The 27,897-nt window shown below is 36.0% G+C and overlaps 2 protein-coding genes and 1 long non-coding RNA gene across 4 annotated transcripts; 2 read left to right on the forward strand and 1 right to left on the reverse strand.

The window, feature by feature from the left end:
* Positions 1-27,226, forward strand: LOC146922200 (uncharacterized). Its single transcript, XM_085711489.1, has 2 exons — positions 1-2,204; positions 26,878-27,226. The coding sequence occupies exons 1-2, from the start codon at positions 1-3 to the stop codon at positions 27,137-27,139; spliced, it is 2,466 nt and encodes an 821-aa protein (XP_085567615.1). The 3' UTR covers positions 27,140-27,226.
* LOC146922201 (uncharacterized) lies at positions 2,261-4,809 on the forward strand. The gene is made up of 5 exons (XM_085710512.1): positions 2,261-2,265; positions 2,370-2,508; positions 3,235-3,430; positions 3,632-3,993; positions 4,240-4,809. Exons 1-5 carry the CDS (start codon positions 2,261-2,263, stop codon positions 4,807-4,809), a joined length of 1,272 nt encoding a protein of 423 aa, XP_085566638.1.
* Positions 5,246-9,806, reverse strand: LOC146922202 (uncharacterized). 2 transcript variants are annotated; one of them, XR_015012399.1, is made up of 6 exons: positions 7,658-9,806; positions 7,292-7,377; positions 7,072-7,200; positions 6,873-6,936; positions 5,534-5,851; positions 5,246-5,428 (listed from the first exon to the last, which is right to left on the reverse strand). It is a non-coding gene; the product is annotated as an uncharacterized LOC146922202 (long non-coding RNA). The 2 variants fall into 2 exon arrangements; XR_015012398.1 differs by having other exon boundaries at positions 7,072-7,203.
* Positions 27,227-27,897: the final 671 nt, after the last annotated feature.

Raw genomic sequence — 27,897 nt, forward strand, 5'->3', positions numbered from 1 at the left:
ATGGCTGAAAGACGTGCTCTTAAAGAATACGTGACTCCTTCAATGGAAGAGCCATATGCTATTATTGTGTATCCAATGGTTGAAGATGAAGATTTTGAAATTAAGCCTGCCCAACTTAAAATGGTGCAGCAAAATTATTTTTCGGGATCCCCCGGTGAGGATCCCAATCTCCATATCTCAACTTTTTGGCGGCTCACCGTAACATATAAGAAAAACCAAGAAACCTTGAGACTGCATCTCTTCCCTTTTTCTCTAAAAGATAAAGCTCTCAATTGGTTCCATTCCCTAAGAGTTGGTTCCATCACCTCATGGGACCAATTGAAGCGTGAATTTCTCATCCGTTTCCTTCCCTCATCAAAAATTGCCCAATTAAGGGCAAAGCTTTTTCAATTAACTCAAACAGAGGGGGAATCTCTTCACGATTCATGGGGACGTTTTAAGGATATGCTTAAACTTTGCCCCCTCCATGGACTAGAGGAATGGTTGATCATTCACACTTTTTACAATGGTTTATCTCATGCTACTAAAATCTTTGTTGATACAGCTGCAGGTGGTGCTCTAATGAACAAAGACTTCGAAACAGCCTATGCATTGATTGAAGACATGGCTCGAAATCTCTTTCTATGGACTGATGAAGAACTCGCTACAAAGTCTTCACCCTCCAAAAAGAGGGCAGGTATGTACGAAGTCTCTAATTATGACCACCTTGCTTCTAGGATTGATGCACTAACCCACAAATTTGAAAAACTTAATGTTAGTGATACTACTCCTACATCCCCTTGTAAAACATGTAGTGAATGCAAACTAGGTAGTGTTGAACAAATAAACTTTATTCAAAACAACCAAGGGGTAAGTTTTGACCAAAGCCCTAATGAAAATCCCTTGGTTCAAAGAACAACACCACCAAGTTATGCTAATGACCAAAAGGTTATTCAAAAGTCTAATCTTGAACTTTTAATGGAAAATTATCTTCTTAACCAATCCGAGCAGCTCAAAGAGCTTGCAAATCAAACTAGACTTTTGAATGACTCTTTTGTTTCACTTACATCAAAAGTTGACTCTATCTCCTCTCACAATAAGGTCTTAGAGGCTCAGCTCTCTCTAGTTGTTCAATTTTGCCAACCTAGAATGAACGCCGTTACACTTAGAAGTGGTAAGCAATTAGAAGACCCCTTAAGAGTCAAGCCTAGTGAGGAAGAGACTAGTGAACCGCAAGGTGAGATGGCTAAAGAAGAGAGTGAGAAACCACAAAGTGAGGAAGTTACACCACCTCCCTTCAAACCAAAGATTCCTTTCCCTCAAAGATTTGCCAAGTCTAAGCTTGATGAGCAATTTAAAAGGTTCATTGAAATGATGAATAAAATCTACATTGACGTTCCCTTCACCGATGTCCTAACTCAAATGCCCACCTATGCTAAATTTTTAAAGGAAATTCTTTCAAAAAAGAGAAAAATTGAGGAAAGTGAAACGGTGAACCTTACGGAGGAATGTAGTGCCATCATCCAAAATAAGTTGCCACCCAAGCTTAAGGATCCAGGAAGTTTCTCAATACCTTGTGTCATAGGGTCTGAAATAGTAAAGAGGGCAATGTGTGATTTAGGAGCCAGTGTCAGCTTGATGCCTTTATCTCTTTATGAGAGATTGGGATTGGGGGAGCTTAAGTCAACTAGGATGACCCTACAATTAGCAGACCATTCCCTTAAGTATCCAGCTGGAATCATAGAGGATGTCCCTGTCAAGGTAGGAGAAATCTACGTCCCTACGGACTTTGTTGTGATGGAAATAGAGGAGGATAACCAAGTACCCATACTTTTGGGAAGGCCCTTCCTTGCTACCGCCGGGGCTATAATTGATGTTAAACATGGGAAATTGGAATTTAATGTTGGTGAAGATACTGTTGAATTTGAACTTGCTAAACTTATGAAAAATCCCTCCGCTAAAGATTCTTGTTGCATGTTAGATATAATTGACCGTTGTGTGAAAGAATGCTCCTTAGCATCAACTACACATGATGGTTTGGAGGTATGTTTGGTTAGTGATGCAGGTACAAAGCTAGAAGGAGATGCCAAAGCCTACGAGGAGTTATTGAATGAAAACCCTCCCATGGAAGGCTTGGGCATGGAAGAATTAATGAAAGAAGAAACAGCCTCTCTACCAAAAGAGGCACCAAAGGTGGAGCTCAAGCCACTTCCACCAAGCTTGAGGTATGAATTCTTAGGCCCTAACTCAACCTACCCTGTTATTGTGAATGCAAGCTTGAATGAGGTAGAAACTGAAAAATTGCTTTATGTTCTCAAGAAATACCCTAAAGCCATAGGTTATACCATTGATGACATTAAAGGAATAAATCCCTCATTGTGTACACATAGGATATTGCTTGAAGAGGACTATAAACCCTCCGTTGAACACCAAAGAAGACTAAACCCTAACATGAAAGAAGTTGTGAAAAAGGAAGTCTTAAAGCTCCTAGATGCAGGTGTTATCTATCCAATTTCTGATTCTAAATGGGTTAGCCCGGTTCAAGTAGTACCTAAAAAGGGTGGTCTTACAGTTATCAAGAATGATAAAAATGAATCCATTGCAACTAGAACCGTCACCGGTTGGAGGATGTGCATTGACTATAGGAAGCTTAACAAAGCAACCCGTAAAGATCATTTCCCACTCCCCTTTATAGACCAAATGTTAGAAAGGTTAGCTAAGCATTCACACTTTTGTTACTTAGATGGCTATTCTGGATTCTTCCAAATACCCATTCACCCTAATGACCAAGAGAAAACCACTTTCACATGTCCCTTTGGTACCTTTGCCTATAGGAGAATGCCCTTTGGTCTTTGCAATGCCCCCGCTACCTTTCAAAGATGCATGATGTCTATTTTTTCTGATTTTGTTGAAGATATAATGGAAGTTTTTATGGACGATTTTTCTGTGCATGGATCTAGTTTTGATAATTGTTTGACTAACCTGGAAAAAGTTTTGGAAAGATGTGAACAGGTGAACTTAGTGTTGAATTGGGAAAAATGTCACTTCATGGTAAGAGAAGGAATTGTCCTAGGACACTTAGTCTCTGAACGAGGTATAGAGGTAGATAAAGCAAAAATTGAAATTATTGAAAAAATGTCTCCTCCTACCTCGGTCAAAGAAGTTAGAAGCTTCCTAGGACATGCGGGATTCTACCGCCGTTTCATTAAAGATTTTTCTTCAATCACTAAGACACTAACAAGCTTGCTCCTTAAGGATGCAACTTTTGTGTTTGATGATGCATGCCTAAAAGCATTTTGCAGGTTAAAAGAGGCCCTGGTCACTGCCCCAATCATACAACCACCAGATTGGAATTTACCTTTTGAAATAATGTGTGATGCAAGTGACTATGCAGTTGGGGCTGTGTTGGGGCAAAGAAAAGACAAGAAGATGCACGCCATTTATTATGCAAGTAAGACCCTTGATGAGGCACAGGTAAATTACGCTACAACTAAAAAGGAACTATTAGCAGTAGTCTATGTTATTGACAAATTCAGGCCATACTTGGTAGGATCAAAAATCATTATTTACACAGATCACTCGGCAATAAAATATTTGTTAAACAAGAAAGATGCCAAACCAAGATTGATCCGATGGATTTTGCTCCTCCAAGAATTTGACATCGAAATAAAGGATAAAAAAGGCACTGAAAATGTTGTAGCTGATCACCTGTCCCGCCTTAAGGAACCCAATGAGGATGAGTTGCCTTTGGATGATTCCTTCCCGGATGACCAACTCTTCTTATTGGCGCAAACTAACGCACCTTGGTATGCAAATTTTGTTAATTTTCTTGCAGCAGGAGTACTACCGCCTAACTTGAACTACCAGCAAAAGAAAAAATTCTTCCATGATCTCAAGCACTACTATTGGGATGAGCCTTACCTCTTCAAAAGAGGTTCGGATGGTGTTTTTCGAAGATGCATCCCTGAAAGCGAGGTAAGTAGTATTCTTCACCATTGTCACTCCTCCTCCTATGGTGGCCACGCCAGTAGTCAAAAAACTTCTTTTAAAATACTACAATCTGGTTTCTGGTGGCCATCACTTTTTAAGGATGTGCATCTCTTTGTTTCTAAATGTGACAATTGTCAACGCACCGGTAATATTACTAAAAGGAATGAAATGCCCTTAAACAACATCCTTGAAGTTGAAATTTTCGATGTATGGGGTATTGATTTCATGGGGCCATTTCCTTCTTCTTTTGGTAATCAATACATATTGGTGGCTGTTGATTATGTGTCCAAATGGGTTGAGGCCATTGCTTCCCCCACCAATGATGCACATGTAGTTATGAAATTGTTCAAGAAAATTATCTTTCCAAGGTTTGGGGTGCCAAGGGTTGTCATAAGTGATGGAGGGTCTCACTTCATTTCTAAAAATTTTGAAAAACTTTTACAAAAATATGGAGTGAAACATAAAGTTGCAACACCCTATCACCCACAAACTAGTGGACAAGTCGAGGTCTCAAATAGACAAATAAAGGCCATCCTTGAAAAGACAGTTTCTATCTCTAGGAAAGATTGGTCAAGTAAGCTTGATGATGCTCTTTGGGCCTATCGAACGGCTTACAAAACTCCCATTGGAATGACTCCTTTTAAGCTAATTTATGGGAAATCTTGTCACCTTCCGGTTGAACTCGAGCACAAGGCTTATTGGGCAATTAGGAACCTTAACTTGGACCCAAAACTAGCCGGTCAAAAAAGGAAACTTCAACTGAGTGAGTTAGAAGAACTTAGGTTAGATGCCTACACTACAAGAAACTTGCCATTTAGCAACGGCAGAAACCGTTGGTAAAGGTCTCAAAAGTCGTTGCTATAGGTCATAAAACCTATACCAACGCCCACCTGCTACCGTCTAGGATACTATGCTTATACCAACGGCAAGAATGCCGTCCCAATAGCTTATACCAACGGAAAATTAGCTTGATGCTATAGATTTCGGAGCTATAGCAACGACATTTTACACCTATTAAATAGCTTTAGTCAACCTCCATATCCGTTGGTATAGGACCAAACTTTCCGTTGCTATAGGTTCTCTTTTTTTATTTTTTTTTAATAAAATTCACCCTAATATAAATATTTTTTAATAATAATAAAATTTTCACAATAATTCCTGACCAAAAAAATAATATATTCGGCAATACTTTTTTATTGCACTACACAAAATTTAAGGTAACATAAAAAAAATTAATTATATGATCAAAGTAGTAAGTCTTACAAACATATCAAAATAACAAAATAATGTCAATTTTATATAATAACCAACACAAAAATAGATACTACATCAAAAAAACACTAAATGAGCCTAAACATATCCAAGATAAAAACAATTTCTATTCTTTCTCTCTTCCGTCTTCATCACTGCATCGACTTGAAGAATTTATCTGGTTTGGAGTACTAGCACCATCTGCGGCCTATTAAAAATAAAAATAAAATATGTTACAAACTCTACTTAATTCATGTTATCATAATATTCGAAATATGAACTTGAAAAGTAAAATATCAATTATATAATATACCTGTTTTGCAGCTTGTAAAATATCATTCAAATCTTCTTGAGATAATCGATTTTGTATCACTGACATCATATTTGCCATAAACACATCTGTCCTCTCTTGACTTTCTCGCATTTTCTTAAGTTCATCCCTCAATTCTTGATTTTCAGACAAAGAAGCTTTTCATTTCTTAGGTTTGGGAATATTGCCTATACAACTCACATGTCCCCTCTTTTCAGCTCCTTTTACTCGGGAATAAATGTCATTCTTCCAAGGCATATGACTTTGTGTCCCAACCGATTGAGAAGTTTCTGCCTCATTATTATATTTGTTTAGTTCTTCCTGAAAAATTATAAGATATATAGATTATAAGAATACATTTTAAAATAGAATTCATTAATATGACAATAAAAACAATTGAAAAGGGTCACTTTTATGTCATAATCATAACAGAAATGTTCATTAAAATAGAACAATTAAACATAATTCAGAACAGAATTCAAAACAGAGTTCATTAATTTAAAACAAAATTCAGAACATAATTAAATTAGAACAAATGAACCAGAACAATTAAAACAGAATAAGCAGGATCAAAGTAATGGTTGTGGATGGTCATTCGAATAGGGGACTACTCATTCGAATATATCAGTTATTTGTAACAACTAGTTCAATTTTACCAACAATAAAAACACACAGCATCATGACAAGACAATCTGAAATGAGGCCAATATAAATAACAAAATTCCCCACCTGAATGGCATCATAAAAATCATTCAAAGGGAACTAACTGAACTATACTTGCAAAACAAACTTCAGAACAGAATTCAATCAGAGCAATTGAACCAGAACAATTGTTACAGAACAATTAAAATTGAATAAGTAAGTCCAATTTTATGTCACAATCAGAACATAATTCAGAACAATTAAAACAGAACAATTGAACCAGTTTCAATTCTTACGGTCATAATTCAATTTTATAAAACATTCAATTTTATACAACAGCCAGGGATCCAATTTCATTGATTTAACATATCGTTTCAGTATAAGTTATAGAATCAAAAAAGGTATGAACGAAAGAAAGTCTTACTAAATAAATAAATAATTATAATATCATACTAGCTTCAAAAAACACAGATAATTGAAATATTCAATTACGCATCAAGATCCCATGAATCAGTAATACAAGCTGATATAATGTTCAACATATGTATTATGATACAGATAGTAGCCACACTCATAATTAGTAAGTTCAACCCAAAAGGATAACCATCGGGGATGGTTTTACAACAGTCTCTAACATGAAAATATAAATCAGTATAAACGTACAGTTTTGGGAGGAGAGGGTAAAAGTAAGCATAGATACCTCTGAAACAAATGCCTTGTTTTTCAAGATGCCCGAAGAATTTATATCAAGCAGTGTAGTACGTCTAATATCAGCTTACATCATATCAAATAAGAATGAAGCTAGTACGCACCAACAGAAAATAGATGAACGTTGAACAAGAGAATATACACACTTCAGGATAATAGACAGTGAAAATTCAATAAAAAGTATGTGGTACCTTTGGATGATACAAGCCAAACCAAACTTTTGACTTCGAAATATCAGATGATGAATTCAAATTCCCATCCAACATCTTACATTAAATCTTATACAATGAATTGTCTTTCTTAGAATGTCATGCGGTATGCTGCTGAAGTTGAACAAGTGCAAAGTTCAGACAATTCAGAATTTCTAACAATTATTGCTAACAAAGAAAAGCGTAAAGTTCTTCAGCACACCTAAAGAAAATGATGAACTGCTGCAGAGAGTTCAGAAGGATACTGCTTTGCATCAAAAAATTTCAGAGTCTCTTTTGCCCAGCCAGCTAATTGACATTTGAAAAAAAAAAAGTTGTGAGGATAATAAACTAGGCATCAAATGATAATTGACCAGGCTAAAACTATTGCATTAACTACAGTTTGGTCGTTAAGCCAAGAATTGAGCTGTGTACAGCGGTAAAAACTAAGTCAGTTGTCGAGCAGTCACACTAGTATTAAAAACAGTTCCCTTCATCAGATCCATTTGCTGATTGAATATAGAAATCCATTTCCATTCTTTTTAAATTTCTCTCATTCTCGAATTCTCTGAAATATCACAATACATACCTGACATCGAAGATATTGAGTCACCAACTTTTTCTGATAGTTTCACACAAGTTGATAGGACCTTGGTAACCACATGATGAACATAGTCATTTATGGGGAACACTGGTGGAGATATCTAGCCAGAAGCTATGAAGCTTGAGAGAGATATGTGACCTGTATAACACAAAACAACTCAAACAGAAATTAGAATCCAACCGAGCAAATATAGATCTATCATTACATAATATTGAACTATTTTGGATCAACACACAAACGAAGAAACAAAGAAAGGCATATGCAATTACAACTGCCAATAATTATAATAAAAGCATCATTATATAGCATAAACTTAAACAAATCTTCAAACAAAAACACAATCTTCTTACCTTCGAACCAAAACACTTATTATTTTGGTGGAGATCATTGACATCTAATTTTAGGCAGTGTAAGCACAATCAACTCATAATAAAAGCAAATTGATTCATTTACAAGTCATTGATATCCAATGTGAAATTAATCATAAGAAAAGAAGAAAAATCATAGAGTACATTAAAATTATCAAAAGACAACTACAATAAAAAGAAAATATGAGAATCTAGTTCTTGTTCTTCATCATAGTCCTCAGGTACCCGCTCACAAAGTTGATCAATTTTCTTATTCGTATGGTAAAGTTTTGATATAAAAAACACACCTTTGTCCTACTTCTAGATGCATATTTGAAAGAAACACCCAACAAAATATACACATTAATCAGCTTCTCAACCTTTTAAATAAGAAAGGCACACATAAGAGGGTTTTAAAGCAATTTTGTCACTATTTGCTTATATCAAATACAAATATTAAACAAGTCAAAACCATATATCAAATTCACTATTAATTTTGTCACTATTTTGTCCTTAAGTGCTTGAAATGATTCAGAGCTTTTATCAAATATATGCGCCCTTCAATTGTAATCATTAGGCTCTTTCCCTTCATCATAACCCATTATTGCTTCCTTTTCCAAACACTCCAACAAATCTATAACCCCTTTCCTTTCTCCAAATTTTTCTCTATACCTTGTCATTTCACTTTTACCCTTTCCTTCATCATCAGTCTCAACTTCTAAGTTACTCTTTCTCAGTTTAAATACTGAGCAGAATAAAAATACCTTTGATACAAGTGGTGCAGCGAGTTGCCTTTGGTGCTGATCAAACTCCTCATCTTCATAGAAACTCTCGTTGTTAAACACACACATACAAAACCAACATGTTTAATCTTCAACATTCCCATCCTGGCAGGTCACACTAAAAAACTAATACAACCAAGTAACAGTAGGTCGAAACATGCTATCAACAAGCCAAAAAACCACAGAGGGCTACAATAAAAAGTCATAATATTTTGGTAAAAATTCCTTTGATTGAGAAGCTTTCAAAACCTATGTTGTCAATCGTGAATCGTGGAAAATAGCATTTTGTTCAAATTCCCGCTATAACCGCTGTAAACAACAGTTTGTAATAAACAACCTATAGTGGATCAATAACAGTTTGTTTCAATTCTACTACAGTATATCATTGCTGTTCGAAAACACTATTCAAGACTGAATTGTGGAATTATGTCACTACACTTGCATGATTGAAAATAAACTCTTGCAGATAGAATTCTATTACAAAAACATAATTGAAATCAAAAGTATTGCTATAATTGAAAAACTAATAAAAAAAACAAAGATCAGTGAAGCAATTGAAACCAAAAATCTTGAAATCAAAGAAAGTTGAAAAAACGAGCGATTACATACATGAGGGGAACGCTGGTGGAGATCTCTGGCCAGAAGCTATCGACCAAATTGTTGAGGTTGGAGAAAGCATGAAGCTTAAGAGAGACATGGGACCTGTATAATGCAAAATGACTCAAACAGAAATTAGAATCCAACAGATTGAAGAAGAGAATAGAGACACGGTGAGAATGAAGGATGAGGGTGAGAGAATGGCAGAGAATGAGGGTTTGGGTTTCACGGTGACAAGAGGGTTTGGGTTTCCTGTGAGCGTTTGGGTTTCACTATGAGAAGGGTTTGGATAGGAAATTTCACAGTGCTAGCTAGATCTGAAGTGAAGTGTGTGGTTTCACGGTGAGATGGGTTTAGTTTTTTCTATAGGAGAAAGCTTCCCGAGAGCTTTTGGTTGTTTTGCTGATTAAGTGTGTATGTGGTTTTTCTTGGATTTTATTTTAATTTTATTTTACTTTTTAAGTGGGGTTAAACAACTTAATATCTATTGAAACTAAAAACCTTTCATCCCGGTCACCTTTTTAAGTCAATTGGATAGCAACCCACTTAAAATCCTTGTATCAAAAAATGTTTTTTGTATTTTTTTTGAATTTTTGTTGTGGGAATTAAAGAAAATGGTGAAAATTTTAGCGGGCTTCCTTTGAGCCAAATGAATATTTCGTGGAAACTTGTGCCGCTTTTTCTCTCTTAACCTATAGCAACCCCTGTTTGAAATTTCTGTTGCTATATTTTATCTATAGCAACGCTTTTTACTGCGGTTACTAAAGGCTACCGTTGCTATATGGAAAATTTCTTGTAGTGCTATGAGAATGCCCGCATTTACAAAGAAAGAACAAAAAAATGGCATGATAAACATATCCTTAAAAAGGACTTCAAAATAGGTGACCTTGTACTACTCTTTAATTCTAGGATGAAGCTCTTTCCAGGAAAACTACGGTCTAGGTGGTCTGGTCCGTTTCAAGTCCGCAAGGTCTATCCCTATGGGGCTATTGAAATCTTTTCTGAAAAAACCGGACCATTCAAAGCTAACGGACATAGGCTAAAGGTTTATAATGTAGGGGAAGGGACTGAAGTAATGGCTGCTTGGAGACTTATTGACCCGCCTTAAAGTTGTTTTTCTTTTTGTCAAGCTAATGAAGGTAAAAGAGCGCTTCGTGGGAGGCAACCCACGCTTTTAACTGCTTTTGTTTTGTTTTTCTTTGTTCTAAGTTGTTTTGTAGGTAATTGTCCAAGTATGATTCGACAAGAATTCAAGAAATTGAAAATTTTTGAAGCCTCCTTATCAGAAGGTTGGCACGGCCCGTGCTAAGGTTGGCACGGCCGTGCCATGTTTTTCAAGCAAAATGGGGGGCAAGGAAACAGAATGTTGGCACGGCCCGTGCTGAGGTTGGCACGGCCGTGCCAGCTTACAGATCCCAAAATTCATCAATTTTTGCTATTTACAGCACACTGTGAGCTTTCTGCACCCCTTTCTTCCATTCTATTTCTTCTTCTTCTTTTTAATTTCTTTTTCTTTTGAATCATTGAGGACAATGCTTCCCCTAAGTGTGGGGGGGGGGGGGGGGGGGGGGGCCTAATAAAGTGTCTAGAGTCGTAGTGTCCAAACTCCCTTGAACTTTATTCCTTTTGTTTTGTTTTTATAGCAAGAGGCATGACTAAGTAGCTTGTTTTTAATGTAAATATGGCATGAAAATTTTTGTTTTGTCTCTTCTTTAGGTCGCCTCTTGTACATGAAAATAGTTTCTTGTGTTTCTTTTGTTCTTGCTACACCCATGTCTTGTTTTAATGTGAAAATTCTCCAATGAGAAAAGCACCCGGTTGCAATCCTTGAGTAAATGTATGAATAGGTATTTTAAGGAACACGTTCTATCTTTAGTGTTAACTTAGACCCTTTAAAGTCTTAAGAGTAAAAGTAGTATAAGTTTGTGTGGGAAAATTAATCAAATTGTTCTTAATTGTTATATTCTTTTTAATTTGTTAATGTTAAATGGGGCGGGAGAATGGCACCAACATGTGGGGGAAAGGACAATCCCTAACTTCCTAATTGTGGTGGTGACTCCCTAATTTGAACCTAAAGTGAAACAAATCCATCAATGCTAGGGGGAAAGGACAATTACATCCAAAAAGACTTCCTACGCGGAGATGAAACAAACAATTTTGCAGCACTGCTTAGGGTGATTTTGAATCTAGGGGGAAAGGACAATTACATCCGAGAAGACTTCCTATGAGGATAGATAGCCCCTAAGCATCTGCAACCCCTTGTGCTTAATTGTTATATCTAATTTAATTTTTAACTCAAATTCCCATCACTCTTATATGAAATGAAGAAAGGACTTTTCTCGGTTACTTTAGCACTAAGGATAGAACCTATTCCTCATAATATCTGTCTTATACAGGAGCAAGAAAAGGGTTGGACTGCACACACACACTCACTTGAGACTCGATGTTGGGTAGAATAGGTTCATGAGAAGTGTTTGAAATTGTAATTAGTGTACTTGAGGCAAAGCCTTTCTCTTGAGACATGTGTTCTTAATATTGCCATAATCAAATCTTTTGTTGCTGCTATGTTTGCTGCCTTTTGCTTGAGGACAAGCAAAGATTCAAGTGTGGGGTAGTTTGATGAGTCATAGATAGTATTATTTATTGCCTTATTTAGTTTAGTTTTATTTTAGATTTGATTTTATTTTATTGCATTTTATTTTAGTTTAGAATATTTTACTTCAAATTGTGTTTTATTTTGTTTTAGGAATAAATATATGGTGGAAGGTGCCTTGAAGCAAAAGAAAGAGGACTGGAGCAAATACAGCGCAAGAATACGAAGATACGGGACAAAAATAAGTTCCCCCAAACTCAGAAGCTTGGCACGGCCCGTGCCAACATGTGGCACGGCCGTGCCCGTCTCCAGGACCTGTTTTGCTGCTTTTCTTCAAGCCCAAGTTACCCTATTGCAGCTTTACCGTTTTACCCTTTTAGTTGCTTAGTTTCTAAGTCAGATGTAAAGCTATAAATAGAGTAGCTCTCCACCATAAACAATCACGTTTTACTTTGTTTATTTCAATTGCTATTTTAATAAAAGTCTTTATTTTCCCTTTTACTTTCATTGCAATTTATTTTACCGTATTTCTCTCTTCTTCCTCCATGTCTACGATGAACATGAGTGAGTAGACTTCTTAGTCTTAGGATTATTGGGGAGTCTAATGACTCAATCCTAAACAAAACATGTCTAAACCCTAATTTCCATGTAACCCTAATTTCTAATCTAGATTCACCGTCTTAACGTGGATTAACAATTATCAAACTGTGGAAGCGAAAGCGGAGGGTTTGATAATCGTTAATCCATCATCCCAAACATCAATTCATAAAGCGAGAGCGGAGTCTTGATGTTGGAACAAGTGAAAACAATAATTGCAAAACAGTGAAATAGTCTTTGCAATTATTGAGACAAAGAGTAGTTTCAATCCTCTATGCATCTTCTAGTAATCATGTCAGTGAAATAGGCTTGGTTGCTAGAAGTAAACTCTCACCGGACTTTCATCGGAAAGGTGAGGGGCTAAGGGAAACCGGTCTTTAGAAATTAGTGTGTAAATCATGAAATTAGATGTTTAGGTTTTGTCTAGTGAAGGATTAGTTATTAAGATGAACCAATGATCCTAAGGCCCTTTATTATTATTGTTTTTACCTTCAACAATCAAACTCTCCCTTATCAACTTTCTCTCCTCTAATCATTCATTAAAAGTTAATTAAGTTGAACAACTCCCTAGCGGAACGATACTCTACTTACTACTATTACTTCGATAGGCCGTGCACTTGCGGTTTGGCTCTATCAGTTATCAGAAGTCAAATTTTTGGGCCTTGTTATTTCTCAGGGTGGTGTAGCAGTTGATCAATCAAAGGTTGAGGCTGTTCAAAATTGGGCAAGGCCGAAGAATTTTTCTGAAGTTCGAAGCTTTTTGGGACTAGCAGGTTATTACCGACGTTTCATCATGAAGTTTTCTCAAATCGCTTTGCCTTTAACTTGACTCACAAGGAAAGAGGTACCCTTCGTGTGGGATGAGGAATGTGAAAAGAGTTTTAGGACCTTGAAGAAGAAGTTGACTCAAGCTCCTGTTTTGACGATTCCAGATCCAGAAAAGAAATATGTGGTATTTTGTGACGCATCGTCTAAGGGACTCGTTGGAGTACTTATGCAACAAAACAATGTGGTAGCTTATGCATCTAGACAACTCAAGACGCATGAAGCAAACTATCCCGCCCATGATTTGGAATTGGCAGCTATAGTCTTCGTTTTAAAGATATGGAGGCATCACCTTTATGGAACACATTTTGAATTGTTTAGTGACCACAAGAGTCTGAAATATTTATTTGATCAAAGGGATTTGAATATGAGGCAGAGGCGTTGGATGGAGTATCTTAAAGACTTCGACTTTGATTTGAAGTATCATCCAGGAAAGGCCAATGTTGTAGCGAATGCTTTGAGTCGCAAGGCCTTAGCTCAAGCTGAAGTTATGATGCGTGCTTGCAAGATGTATGAAACAGTTCGTGATTTTAACCTTGGAATCACAGAAGTTGGTGATGGTATTTGTTAGCATAATTTGGAAGTCTCGTGTGACTTGCGATCTAGAATCGTTCAAGCTCAAGGAGACGATGCAGAACTTCAGAGACGAAGTAGTTACCCAGAGTTTTCTATGGCTTCGAACGGAGCAATTTTGTTCGAAGGAAGATTATGCGTTCCAAATGACCAAGAGCTTATAAGATTGATATTGGAAGAAGCTCATAAGAGTAGTTTTTCAATTCACCCTGGTACAACCAAGATGTATCAAGATTTAAAGAAGGAGTACTGGTGGCCCGGCATGAAAAAGGATATTGCTGAATTTGTAGCGCGCTGTATTGTATGTCAACAAGTCAAGATAGAACATCAAAGACCAGCCGGTATGTTGCAACTATTAGAGATTCCTCAGTGGAAATGGGAGCACATTACCATGGATTTTGTGGGAGGTTTACCCCGTACTCAAAGAGGTCATGACTCAATCTGGGTAATTATGGATAAGTTAACCAAGTCAGCACATTTCTTACCAGTAAAGTCTACCTACAAGACATCACAATATGCGGATTTGTTCATTTTCGAGATTGTCAAGCTACACGGTGTTCCAGTGAGTATCGTGTCAGATAGGGATCCAATATTTACTTCACACTTTTGGAGAGCTTTTCAAAGAGCTTTGGGGACTAAATTAAAACTAAGCACGTCTCATCATCCGCAGACCGATGGTCAATCAGAAAGGACTATCCAAACCTTAGAAGATATGTTACGTGCTTGTGTTTTGGAAGACGGAGGAAGTTGGAACCATCATCTACGTTTGATAGAATTTTCCTACAACAATAGCTATCACTCAAGTATCGGAATGGCACCATATGAAGCTTTGTATGGTAGGAAGTGTAGAACCCCATTATGTTGGGCTGAAGTTGGAGATAAGAGCATCCTTGAACCAGAGATCATTCAAGAAACGACTTTGAAGATTAAGTCAATTCAAGAAAAGATGAACATAGCTCAGAGTCGTCAGAAAAGCTATGCGGACAAGAGACGAAGACCTTTGGAGTTTTCTGAAGGCGATCATGTATTTCTATGAGTTACGCCTAAACTGGGTTTGAGAGGTGTTTTTAGAACCAAGAAATTGACAATCTCCAGCTATGTGGGACCGTTTTTGATACTGAAGCGAATCGGACCAGTAGCTTATCAGTTGGCCTTACCTCCAGCTATGTCGGGATTGCATGATGTATTCCATGTGTCGCAGCTGAAGAAGTATGTTCCGGATCCCTTCCAGCCTGTTGAGTTAGACTCTATAGAGTTAAGATCAGATTTGACGTTTCAGCCAGAACCAGAGGGTACAGTAGATCGTGACGTCAAGTCTCTCAGGAACAAAGAGATTCCCATAGTGAAAGTAGTATGGAAAGGATCGCCAGATGGTGAAGCAACATGGGAACTTGAATCAGAGATGTTGAGTCAATATCCGCATTTGTTTTCAGGTATATTTCAAATTTCGAGGACGAAATTTTTTTAAGGGGGTAGGATCTAATATCCCACTTTTATGATATGATGATTTACCTGATAACGATAGATTGAGTGCGTTAAGGTCAAGGGTAAAATGGTAATTGCTCGGGAAGGGACTATTTAACGACTTTAAGTCCAAAATTCTTCATTCTTCTCTTCACTTTCTCTCACTAGGGTTTGTGAGAAAACTTTGCTCTCCCTTCTCTCTAGAAATCGGTCCTCACCAACTTTCTTCATCCGCAATCTTTGCTTTATCTTTCTCCTCTTTGGAATCAAGCATGAGTTAGTTAGGGTTTATGGTTTTTATTTAGTGATATGATGAAGCAAACTTCTCTACTCCTCTCTACTCTCAATCTTCCTTTAATCTTCTCCTAATCATTCAAGAAGTTGAAGTTTAAGCAAGGCTAGGGTTTGATGTTTGTTGGTGACAAGTTGGAAGCAAGCTTCACCAAACATCCATCTCTTATCTAGGGTTTTGGTCTTAGGGTTTGCTGTCAAGGTTTTGAAGTTGTCAACTTGATTTGAGGTTATTTTTAAGGTGAGTTCTTAGTTAGTATCCAACCATGGGATGTGTTTAGGTTCACAGGTTGTGCAAGGAAAAGGTAAAGAAAAAGTCTTGGATTGATCGTGACTACATGTATTCGCCTTGATGTATATTAGAGATGCCTATGTTATATTATGAGACGAGTTGTTATAGCTTTGTATATACACTCTGTATGGCAAACTTTTGGTGTAATAATGTAACATAAAAACTTTGGAATGATGATGTATCTATACTTTCGACTTGTTGCCGTTTTCTATTGTATAATTAATGTATCCAATATCAGGTTTAACGCTTATTTGAATATTCTAGACACTTTCAAATTTAGGTGTTACAATAATAGATTGTTATTTATTTTGTACTAATAAGCTGATGAATTCTTGTTATTAATTTATTAATATATCATATGAATTTATTTATCATGACTGAAGCATTCCCATGATTTATTTTGTAAAATTTCATGAGTTGCATAAGCAATAATGTTTGATGAACCAAAATTTCTGGAATATGAAAAAAAAATCTTTAGTTACCGAGTAAAATGGGAGCACATTTTTTATAAATAACTAGCGGAAATAAGGGAACTATCTTGCCTGTCTGACCTCTCTTATTACTACGCTAAAGTTTGTGTATATTTTAAGGGATAAATTTGACCCACATTTTGAAGAAAAAATAGAAAAAAAAAATAGCACAAAAATTGGTCTTATTTTTTGTCGATGACTTTCCCCGGGACCAGAATATGTCTTCACTCATTTTCAAATATGCTCAAAGAACAAAACAAATTGGAGAAACTTTTTCTAAAAGACCTCAAATTCTATTTTTATTGTTCCAATGTGTTCCTTTCAGAATTAATAATAAATTCAGTGGAAATTTGTCGAGATTAAATTATGGGTTAAATATGTATTTAGTCCCTCCCTAAATTTTTTTATTAACTTTTAGTCCCTATTTGCATTTTATAGGGACTATTTTGGAGGACTAAAACTATCCAATTTTTGTAAAATGTTTTCAAAATATAGACTATTTTTACAAACTTAAAAATTTTGGAGGACTAAAATTACCATGAAAATTTCATAGGGACTAACCTTAAAAACTCATGATTTTGTAGGGACTAAAAACTTATTTAACCCTTAAATTATTCGAAAAATATATGTTGATATATATTTCTTTTTGAAGGATGTTGATATATATTTTATTATTTGGAAATTTTAAATGAAATAATTAATTTCGTCATTATTAGAAAGTTTTTCATAGTCGCCAAATTTTGTTACAATATTTTGGAACACATCCTGATATATTTTCGTATGCAATCTAATATATTTTTGTATGTGATTAGACATATATTTTGGCACTCAATAATATATTTTTGTACTCAAAATATATTTTTTGTACTCAATATGATATATATATATATATATATATATATATATATATATATATTGTACTGAATTTGAGATATTTTTGTACTAGATCTAACTTCTTCCCAAAGTTTCTCATATATTAGTTGTGAATTTCTTCAATAAATAGCGAGCTCACATATATTGCATTCTACACACTGAAAGGTATTCTGAAACTTCAAATACTTTTCTGCTCTCTCCCTCTATGACTTGTGTTGACGAGTCATTCTTCCCTTCATCTCCTTTTTTTTTTTTGTCCATGAAATTAACCATTTTCTTCTCTCTCCCTTTTTGATTTGTGTTGAAGAAGTTTTCTTCCCTTCATCTCATTCTTTTCCCTCGAAATTAAGAGTGTTCTTTAGACCATATACCCTTATAGATATAATGTCACTTGGGAATTAAGAATGGTCTTAAGAGCCTAGTACCTTTGATAATTTATGTCCCTTCGGAATAAATAATATTTTAAGACCATGGTCCCTTTTTCGATATAATCATAATGATCATAAAAATATATTCCACCTCAATTCTTGCATAAGTTAGATGTTAGAAAGGGAGATACAAGCATATAACTAATTATATATAGTTCTCAGAATCGGAAGCTGGCCCTGCAGATCAGGTAATCCAGATTCCAGTCACCCCTATCCAAAATTGTCACAAAAGTTGTCTAAAATTTGTTGTATCCTTGCCTTCTTCTTCTTAAGCAAGTATGTGTCCAAGAAAAATAAAAACATTTACATTGTGAATTTAAACTCCTATGATGAAAAACAAAAGGAAAAAATAGAGTGAGAGAGAACTATTCCTCGTTCAACTCCATGACTGACGAAGCTTTTGATTTGTTACGAAATTTTTTTTTGGAAATAACTAATTCAAAGCCTCATCAGTTTTGGGGTTGGGCTTGGAATGGTTCTCTCACTATGTTCTTTTCCTGTTGTTTTTCATTGTAGGTGTTTTAATTAACAAATTAATCGTTTTGATTGTTCATGTAGACTTTCTTGGTTAAAAAGAAACTTTAAGAAGAAGAAGAAGAAGAAGAATAAGAAGATGGAGAATGATTTTAAAGAACTATATATATATATATATATATATATATATATATATATATATATATATATATATAACTAAATGATGGTATCTCCTTTTCGCTTTTGTATATATATCAAGTTCTACAATTGTATATAATTTCTTGGAGATAAATTCCACCTAAAAGCATGATTGTGGCAACTGATAAAACTAACTTGTGACTCGATAAACTGTTTTTACAAAAACTTTTATGAAAAATTACTGAATGTAAGAAGAAAATCTTAAAAGCAATACTAGATTCAGTAATATTTTAACTTCGTGTAAAATTGAGTACCTTTAACACAAGTTGGTTTCATAATAGATTGTTATTTATTTTGTATTAATAAGCTGATGAATTCTTGTTATTAATTTATTAATATATCATATGAATTTATTTATCATGACCGAAGCATTCCCATGATTTATTTTGTAAAATTTCATGAGTCACATAAGCAATAATGTTTGATGAACCTAAATTTCTGGAATATGAAAAAAAAATCTCGAGTTACCGAGTAAAATGGGAGCACATTTTTTATAAATAACTAGCGAAAATAAGGGAACTATCATGCCTGCCTGACCTCTCTTTTTACTACGCTAAAGTTTGTGTATATTTTAAGGGATAAATTGGACCCACATTTTGAAGAAAAAATAGAAAAAAAAAAATAGAACAAAAATTGGTCTTATTTTTTGTCGATGACTTTCCCCGGGACCAGAATATGTCTTCACTCATTTTCAAATATGCTCAAAGAACAAAACAAATTTGAGAAACTTTTTCTAAAAGACCTCAAATTCTATTTTTATTGTTCCAATTTGTTCCTTTCAGAATTAATAATAAATTCAGTGGAAATTTGTCGAGATTAAATTATGGGTTAAATATGTTTTTAGTCCCTCCTTAAATTTTTTTATTAACTTTTAGTCCCTATTTGAATTTTATAGAGACTATTTTGGAGGACTAAAATTATCCAATTTTTGTAAAATGTTTTCAAAATAGAGACTATTTTTACAAACTTAAAAATTTTGGAGGACTAAAATTACCATTGATGTAACATCCCGCTCGTCAGCTAATGGAAACTTTATCTGTTAAATGTATCAGAGGACTAAGGTATATGGAGAGTGCTTATGAGGAAGAGTGTTAAGTACGACTGACGACACTAATATGTAATATCACTCAAGTATGGACTTATGTATCAGTGTCAGGTAAACACGACTGAGACGAAGGGCATATAAGTATTTACGCACAAGGGAGTATATAAGCATATTTGGTCACAAAATATTCATTTCTTCTTTCACTTTCTCTCTCTAGGTTTGAGAGAAAGAATTTCTCTCTTCCTTCTCTCTAAGAAATCGCCCTCCCTCTCCTCTCCAAATCATCCAAACTTCTTCAAAGCATGATCAAGCATGGATTAAGGCAGCTTAGCAAGCTAGGGTTGATGCTTGGAAATTGCAAGGAACATGTTAGGTGAGTTCTATAGATAGATTACCACCCTTTGGGTTGTGTAAATTCATGTTACAAGTATAGATTTATGTTTATGAGAGGTTTTAAACCCTAATGTCTCTTTGAGCAATTCTTGTCAAATACATATTAGTTTGCCATGAAATATGTTTATAAATGTATATATATGTTGCTGGATGATTATGGTGCATTGCAGGATTAAATTGGACAAGTTTTGGGTCAAAATTGGAAATTTTGTACCTCAGACCCGAAGAACTACGCTATTAGCAAAATCTACGCTAATAGCGAAATTCTCAGGATGAGCCACGCCCCAGCTGAGCTATTAGCGTAGCTCTCTGGACTTGGCCAACTTGCTTTGGCCTGTTGGCCTAGTTCAGGGTCCGTGGTGCATTCTGAAGCTTTTCTTTCAACGTTTTACAACTTTATAACTTCAAAACAACATCTAGGCAATGCACATAACATCAAACGATTCTTGAAATGAAAATCATGGCAAACTTAATAAGAATGGCAAGAGTGATTCAAGAGAGTCTTAAGCCGATTTTCTCGGGTAGCAAATGAATTAAGAAAGGGAATGAAAGTAGAGCCTCGACATAGTTGTCGAGAACTAGCAAGTTAGCAAGATCCCTAGAATGATAAGACGCAAAGTTTAAGCTCTTCGCATATGTTTAAGAGTATTAACTTCTTAAAGAAGTAAGAGCCATACGAGTATGTCAAGACGTGAATCGATTTCATATTCATTCACGAAGTAAGTTAAGCAAGCCTTTAGTTTACCTCTAGTGGGATCGTTCAAGGATCCGAGGTAAAAGAGTTAGTATGATTAGGTTTAACCTTCATACATGCATAAGACCAAGATTATAATAAGAGTGTTATGTCTCTTGAATTCCTTCCAAGGTTGGGTTCAAGGGGTTCTCCTAGGGGAATGGTTAAGCCGAAAGGGAGCCGCATTTCACTAAGTTAAAGTGTCGTGTCTTTTATATACCTTCCAAGGTTGGATATAAAAGGTTCTCCTAGGGGAATGGGGCAAGCCGTAAGGGACCCGCACGTTCAATAAGGGAGTCCGGTGCGCTATTGCAAAGCATTTTCACCGGTAGTAAGGGATGAACTTCCGGGGTTACTCCAGTCGGGACTAATCAGTAAAATGAACTCAGATAAGATGCTTGTTACACGCTAACATAATCAATGAAGCTGACTATGCATATTTATCATTCATGTGTATGTTATGTCATAGAGACTCGGCGTAGATCATCAAGAAGTAGAAATTTTAGAAAGAATCACTTTTATGATAAGAGAGGTTATGTTGGTAGATATAACTTACTCAAGCAAGTAGAAGTTAGAAAAGAAATATGATGCCGGTGACGATCTTAGGTTTCCCCTAATCGTCCGGGTTAGAATCGTGTCATGATTATGATAAGCTTAGGCCTCGATACAAAGAGTGTATTCTTGGCAATGCGGTTTTAGATTCCCCCTCGACCGCCATGACACGTATAGGAAGTGAAGCCTATAACAAGTGAGATAAGCCTATGACGGGTCTAGCAAGCACTACCGTCTAAGAAAGCAAGTCCCCACACACGTATAATCAACCGTCAGGTTGTAACGTAGACACGTGGTGACCGTAGGTTTCCCCTGAGGTTACCTATAGCCTAGGATTTAGGGGAACTCACTGAGACATTATGTCTCATCCCAATCCTTATTTGTTTCAGATAAGCAGGACGTTTATACATGCTCGTAGCCAGATGGATATTACTTCAAGTGTTCGTTCGTACCGCTGCAGGACGTGATGGACATCAAGGATGTATCTTTATGTATGGATGAGATGTATTGTATTATTTTTATACGAACGAGACTTGATGTAAACATTATTTTAATGTTGTATATTTTAATGTATCCAGTACTAAATTTAATGCACGTGCTAGACTTTCTAGATACGTCTGGTATGAGTGTTACATTTGGTATCAGAGCAGGTCAATTCAGACCGCGCCTTGGGTCATTAAATTACAACTAAGGCAGTGGGACCATTGGGTTCCAGGTAAATGTTTTAGTTGTTGATGTTAGTTGAGCCTGATCAACTCAATTTAGCATTCAACGATTAGAATAGATGCCTGAGAGCTGAATAGGACCCAGGAGGAATGAAGTGTGTGATGAAGATGCACTGGAAAGTGTGAACTCAGAAGTAAGAACTCGGAGTGAGTAATACTAAGGGGTTGATTGTGCCAGTAAGTGACCGGTGAACTAAGCAAGTATAAGTGTGAATCCTCCGGGAATGTAATGCATGTTAAGAAGGGACGTTCCAACAATGTCAGGGTAAGATGTTAGCAAAATACTTTGTGTACCCGTAAGTGAAGAAGTTGGATATATATATATATATATATCTAAGTATGACCGAAAGATTCGATAAGAGTTGTTGTTGGAACGGATTTATGATATTTCGGAATGTCAGAACAGGGTTATAAGATAGGGAGAAGTCGACAAATGTTTACGGAGTTAGCGGGCTCTCAGGAATAGCCTTATATGAATGAAGTTCAGAACATGTAAGTTATCAAGTTGCGTTAAGTGGCAACGTAAAGAGGTAAGTTATTCATAGTGGTGGAAGTTAAGAATTCAAGAGAAAGTTTTATGTTATCAGGATTAAGGCATTGATTTCCGACGTGCCAAGAATTATATCGAAAAGGTTGATGTTGCCATGTATAGGTTATAAAATATTTTATGACATCAAGTAACGACTGCATATCATATCTTAAGATTTTCAAGGAAAAAGGCATGGGCAACCATCAACGAAATCGATACGGTTTAAGGTAGCTTTGGAAGTTAATGTGTTAAATTATGATGTTTTCTTAAAGAAAGAAATTAACGAGCAAGCATTAGTTAATTACGTAAAACATAGTATGCGAGAATACAAGGATACAATGAAGCAGGATCAAGAAAGGTATGTATAATTTATGATGAATCTACTATGAGGATTTGAGATTTCTCAGAAAAAAAGTTATGTATGAAAAATATATGTCATGAGGTGAACTCAGCCAGTGAGATTCAAACTTGCAAGGTATTGTGAGGTGCATGTTTATGGCAATGGTTGTCACATGAAAGGTTTTGAGAAAGATTCGAGAAGATGATGCCCATATGGGAGAAAGAATGTGAAGTTCAATCGTCTCAATGGATTAGAGTATTAATTAAGGTCAACTGGTGGGAATCAGAGTGGCGTAACGAAAGTTAATAGATAAAGTTTCAGACAGTAATCATGGATCATGGAATGTAATAGTAAGAGCCTTTGTTAGAAGCATTATAGGACAAGCTAGAAGTTCTCGAAATGTTAAATAGGTAAGGAGACCGATATGGATAGTGAAGGGTATAAGGAATGTGTCTTTATCTACGTATGATAAGAAAGAAGTTAGTTTTGAAGTTCCAAAATTTCATTATGGATGGAAATATAAATCAGGATTTATGCACGATGAAGTGCATACCTTCTTATGTCAAACTTGTTAAATGTTTACGATACTTGTTCTGAAGATTTCGAACTATGATTTAAAAAAACTCCTAAATTTAAAATGAGTAATGAGAGACTTGGAAATGAAATTGTTTTTAACATGATATTTTTCACAAAATTCTTTTAAAAGATTATGTCTTTATTCGTTCCAAGAATCTAAATACTCATGTTTAGAAAACTTCTTAAAGTAATATGTTAGAATGAGTACCGTCATTATTTAACAAGAAGCGACACTTGAGAGTATATAGGATACCATGTAAGGTAAGATTTGATGAAGTAAACAACAAGGTTCTCCAAATGGGTCATATGAAATGTACAAGCTTATGTTGAGAGTATTCGAATGCAAGACGTCTAAGTCGGAAGTTTTAAGGGCATGTAAGCTATAAGATGGATTGATGAATGTCCTATGTATCGGCGTATTTAATTTCACCTCTCCATGACAAGTTATATGAGTTACCCATGAATTCGGGTGCAATAAGAATGATAATGAAATCGGAAGGTTTCATAAGACTCTGAAAAGAGATTTGTAGAATCGACAAGATAAGTAATGTAAGAAAGAGGCGCATGTGTATCAAGGTACAGTAAGTAAAATGATGTAAGAATTATGTGTTTACACGATAAGATGTTTTATGTTGCAAGCAAGCACTGCAGAGCGAACCTGAATTTCCATGAGGACCCAGTTAAAAAGGAAAATCCTGAGTGTGCTAGTTATGATAAGTTACTTATATGGATGATTTACATTAGGTGGATGTAAGATGGGTCTGAGATAATTAGCCCAGACTGTCACAAGAATAAGTTATGATCAAGATGATTCGAATTAGGCCGAGTTTATGAAAGAGTTAAATTTTCACCATATGAGAATTACTTTAAGATATTATGCTTTGAACTCAGTAAATATCAAGCGGGTAAGATCCGAGTCTGAGACAATAAGTTTATGTGTGGCAAGGTAAGTTCTGAATCATGATATACTAAGAAGACTCTAAGTTTGAGTGATATTAAGATCAACAAGGCTATGTTTAGTTACATGTGGGTTAAGAAACAAGATGAAAACATGATGCGATGGACCCTTCAGATATGTATGAATGGAAAACGTTGGCTCAGACCATAGATGGTAAGTTTTTGGTCATGATGATTGGTAGTCGATCTCTAAATTTCGAGGACGAAATTTTTTTTAGGGGGGTAGAGTGTAACATCCCGCTCGTCAGCTAATGGAAACTTTATCTGTTAAATGTATCAGAGGACTAAGGTATATGGAGAGTGCTTATGAGGAAGAGTGTTAAGTACGACTGACGACACTAATATGTAATATCACTCAAGTATGGACTTATGTATCAGTGTCAGGTAAACACGACTGAGATGAAGGGCATATAAGTATTTACGCACAAGGGAGTATATAAGCATGTTTGGTCACAAAATATTCATTTCTTCTTTCACTTTCTCTCTCTAGGTTTGAGAGAAAGAATTTCTCTCTTCCTTCTCTCTAAGAAATCGCCCTCCCTCTCCTCTCCAAATCATCCAAACTTCCTCAAAGCATGATCAAGCATGGATTAAGGCAGCTTAGCAAGCAAGAAACACATAAAGGAAAGGATTAAAGCATGGTTTGGTGAAAAGGGTAAAGATCAAGAATGGATCAAAGCTAGGGTTGATGCTTGGAAATTGCAAGGAACATGTTAGGTGAGTTCCATAGATAGATTACCACCCTTTGGGTTGTGTAAATTCATGTTACAAGTATAGATTTATGTTTATGAGAGGTTTTAAACCCTAATGTCTCTTTGAGCAATTCTTGTCAAATACATGTTAGTTTGCCATGAAATATGTTTATAAATGTATATATATGTTGCTGGATGATTATGGTGCATTGCAGGATTAAACTGGACAAGTTTTGGGTCAAAATTGGAAATTTTGTACCTCAGACCCGAAGAACTACGCTATTAGCGAAATATACGCTAATAGCGAAATTCTCAGGATGAGCCACGCCCCAGCTGAGCTATTAGCGCAGCTCTCTGGACTTGGCCAACTTGCTTTGGCCTGTTGGCCTAGTTCAGGGTCCGTGGTGCATTCTGAAGCTTTTCTTTCAACGTTTTACAACTTTATAACTTCAAAACAAAATCTATTCAATGCACATAACATCAAACGATTCTTGAAATGAAAATCATGGCAAACTTAATAAGAATGGCAAGAGTGATTCAAGAGAGTCTTAAGCCGATTTTCTCGGGTAGCAAAGGAATTAAGAAAGGGAATGAAAGTAGAGCCTCGACATAGTTGTCGAGAACTAGCAAGTTAGCAAGATCCCTAGAATGATAAGACGCGAAGTTTAAGCTCTTCGCATATGTTTAAGAGTATTAACTTCTTAAAGAAGTAAGAGACATACGAGTATGGCAAGACGTGAATCGATTTCATATTCATTCACGAAGTAAGTTAAGCAAGCCTTTAGTTTACCTCTAGTGGGATCGTTCAAGGATCTGAGGTAAAAGAGTTAGTATGATTAGGTTTAACCTTCATACATGCATAAGACCAAGATTATAATAAGAGTGTTTTGTCTCTTGAATTCCTTCCAAGGTTGGGTTCAAGGGGTTCTCCTAGGGGAATGGTTAAGCCGAAAGGGAGCCGCATTTCACTAAGTTAAAGTGTCGTGTCTTTTATATACCTTCCAAGGTTGGATATAAAAGGTTCTCCTAGGGGAATGGGGCAAGCCGTAAGGGACCCGCACGTTCACTAAGGGAGTCCGGTGCGCTATTGCAAAGCATTTTCACCGGTAGTAAGGGATGAACTTCCGAGGTTACTCTACTCGGGTCTAATCCGTAAAATGAACTCAGATAAGATGCTTGTTACACGCTAACATAATCAATGAAGCTGACTATGCATATTTATCATTCATGTGTATGTTATGTCATAGAGACTCGGCGTAGATCGTCAAGAAGTAGAAATTTTAGAAAGAATCACTTTTGTGATAAGAGAGGTTATGTTGGTAGATATAACTTACTCAAGCAAGTAGAAGTTAGAAAAGAAATATGATGCCGGTGACGATCTTAGGTTTCCCCTAATCGTCCGGGTTAGAATCGTGTCATGATTATGATAAGCTTAGGCCTCGATACAAAGAGTGTATTCTTGGCAATGCGGTTTTAGATTCCCCCTCGACCGCCATGACACGTATAGGAAGTGAAGCCTATAACAAGTGAGAAAAGCCTATGACGGGTCTAGCAAGCACTACCGTCTAAGAAAGCAAGTCCCCACACACGTATAATCAACCGTCAGGTTGTAACGTAGACACGTGGTGACCGTAGGTTTCCCCTGAGGTTACCTATAGCCTAGGATTTAGGGGAACTCACTGAGACATTATGTCTCATCCCAATCCTTATTTGTTTCAGATAAGCAGGATGATGAGTCATAGATTAGTATATTTTAATGCTTTATTTAGTTTAGTTTTAAATAAGATTTGATTTGATTTTATTGCATTTTATTTCCTTTTAGAATATTTTACTTTAAATTGCTTTTTATTTTATTTTAGGAACGAATATATGGTGGAAGGTGTCTTGGAGCAAAAGAAAGAGGACTGGAGCAAATACAGTGCGAAAATACGAAGATATGGAACAAAAATATGTTCCCACCAAGTCAGAAGCTTGGCACGGCCAGTGCCAACATGTGGCACGGCCGTGCCACCTCCAGAAGTCTCTTTTGCTGCTTTTTCTTCGGGCCCAAGTTACCCTGTTGCAGCTTTACTGTTTTACCCTTTTAGTTGCTTAGTTTCTAAGTCGATTGTAAAGCTATAAATAGAGTAGCTCTCCACCATAAACATTCACCTTTTACTTTGTTTATTTCAAGTATTATTTCAATAAAAAGTCTTTATTTCCTTTTTACTTTCTTTGCAATTTATTTTACTGTTTATCTCTCTTCTTCCCCCATGTCTACGATGAACATGAGTGAGTAGACTTCTTCGTCTTGGGATTGTTGGGGAGTCTAATGACTCAATCCTAAACAAAACAAGCCTAAACCCTAATTTCTATGTAACCCTAATTTATAATCTAGATTCACCGTCTTAACGTGGATTAACAATTATCAAATTGTGGAAGCGAAAGCGGAGGGTTTGATAATCGTTAATCCATCATCCCAAACATCAATTCATAAAGCGAGAGCGGAGTCTTGATGTTGGAACAAGTGAATCTAGACAATAATTGCAAAACAGTGAAATAGTCTTTGCAATTATTGAGACAAAGAGTAGTTTCAATCCTCTATGCATCTTCTAGTAATCATGTCAGCGAAATAGGCTTGGTTGCTAGAAGTAAACTCCCACCGGACTTTCATCGGAAAGGTGAGGGGCTAAGGGAAACCGGTCTTTAGAAATTAGTGTGTAAACCATGAAATTAGATGTTTAGGTCTTGTCTAGTGAAGGATTTGTCATTATGATGAACCAATGATCCCGAGGCCCTTTATTATTATTGTTATTTACTTTCAACAATTAAACCCCCTTTTTATAAACTTTTCTCTCTTCTAATCATTCTCTAAAAGTTAATTGAATTTACAACTCCCT

This window comes from Medicago sativa, chromosome 5 (assembly GCF_051527215.1).
Source record: "Medicago sativa cultivar Bolivia chromosome 5, Bolivia_mono, whole genome shotgun sequence".
In the NCBI taxonomy this organism is placed as follows: domain Eukaryota; kingdom Viridiplantae; phylum Streptophyta; class Magnoliopsida; order Fabales; family Fabaceae; genus Medicago; species Medicago sativa.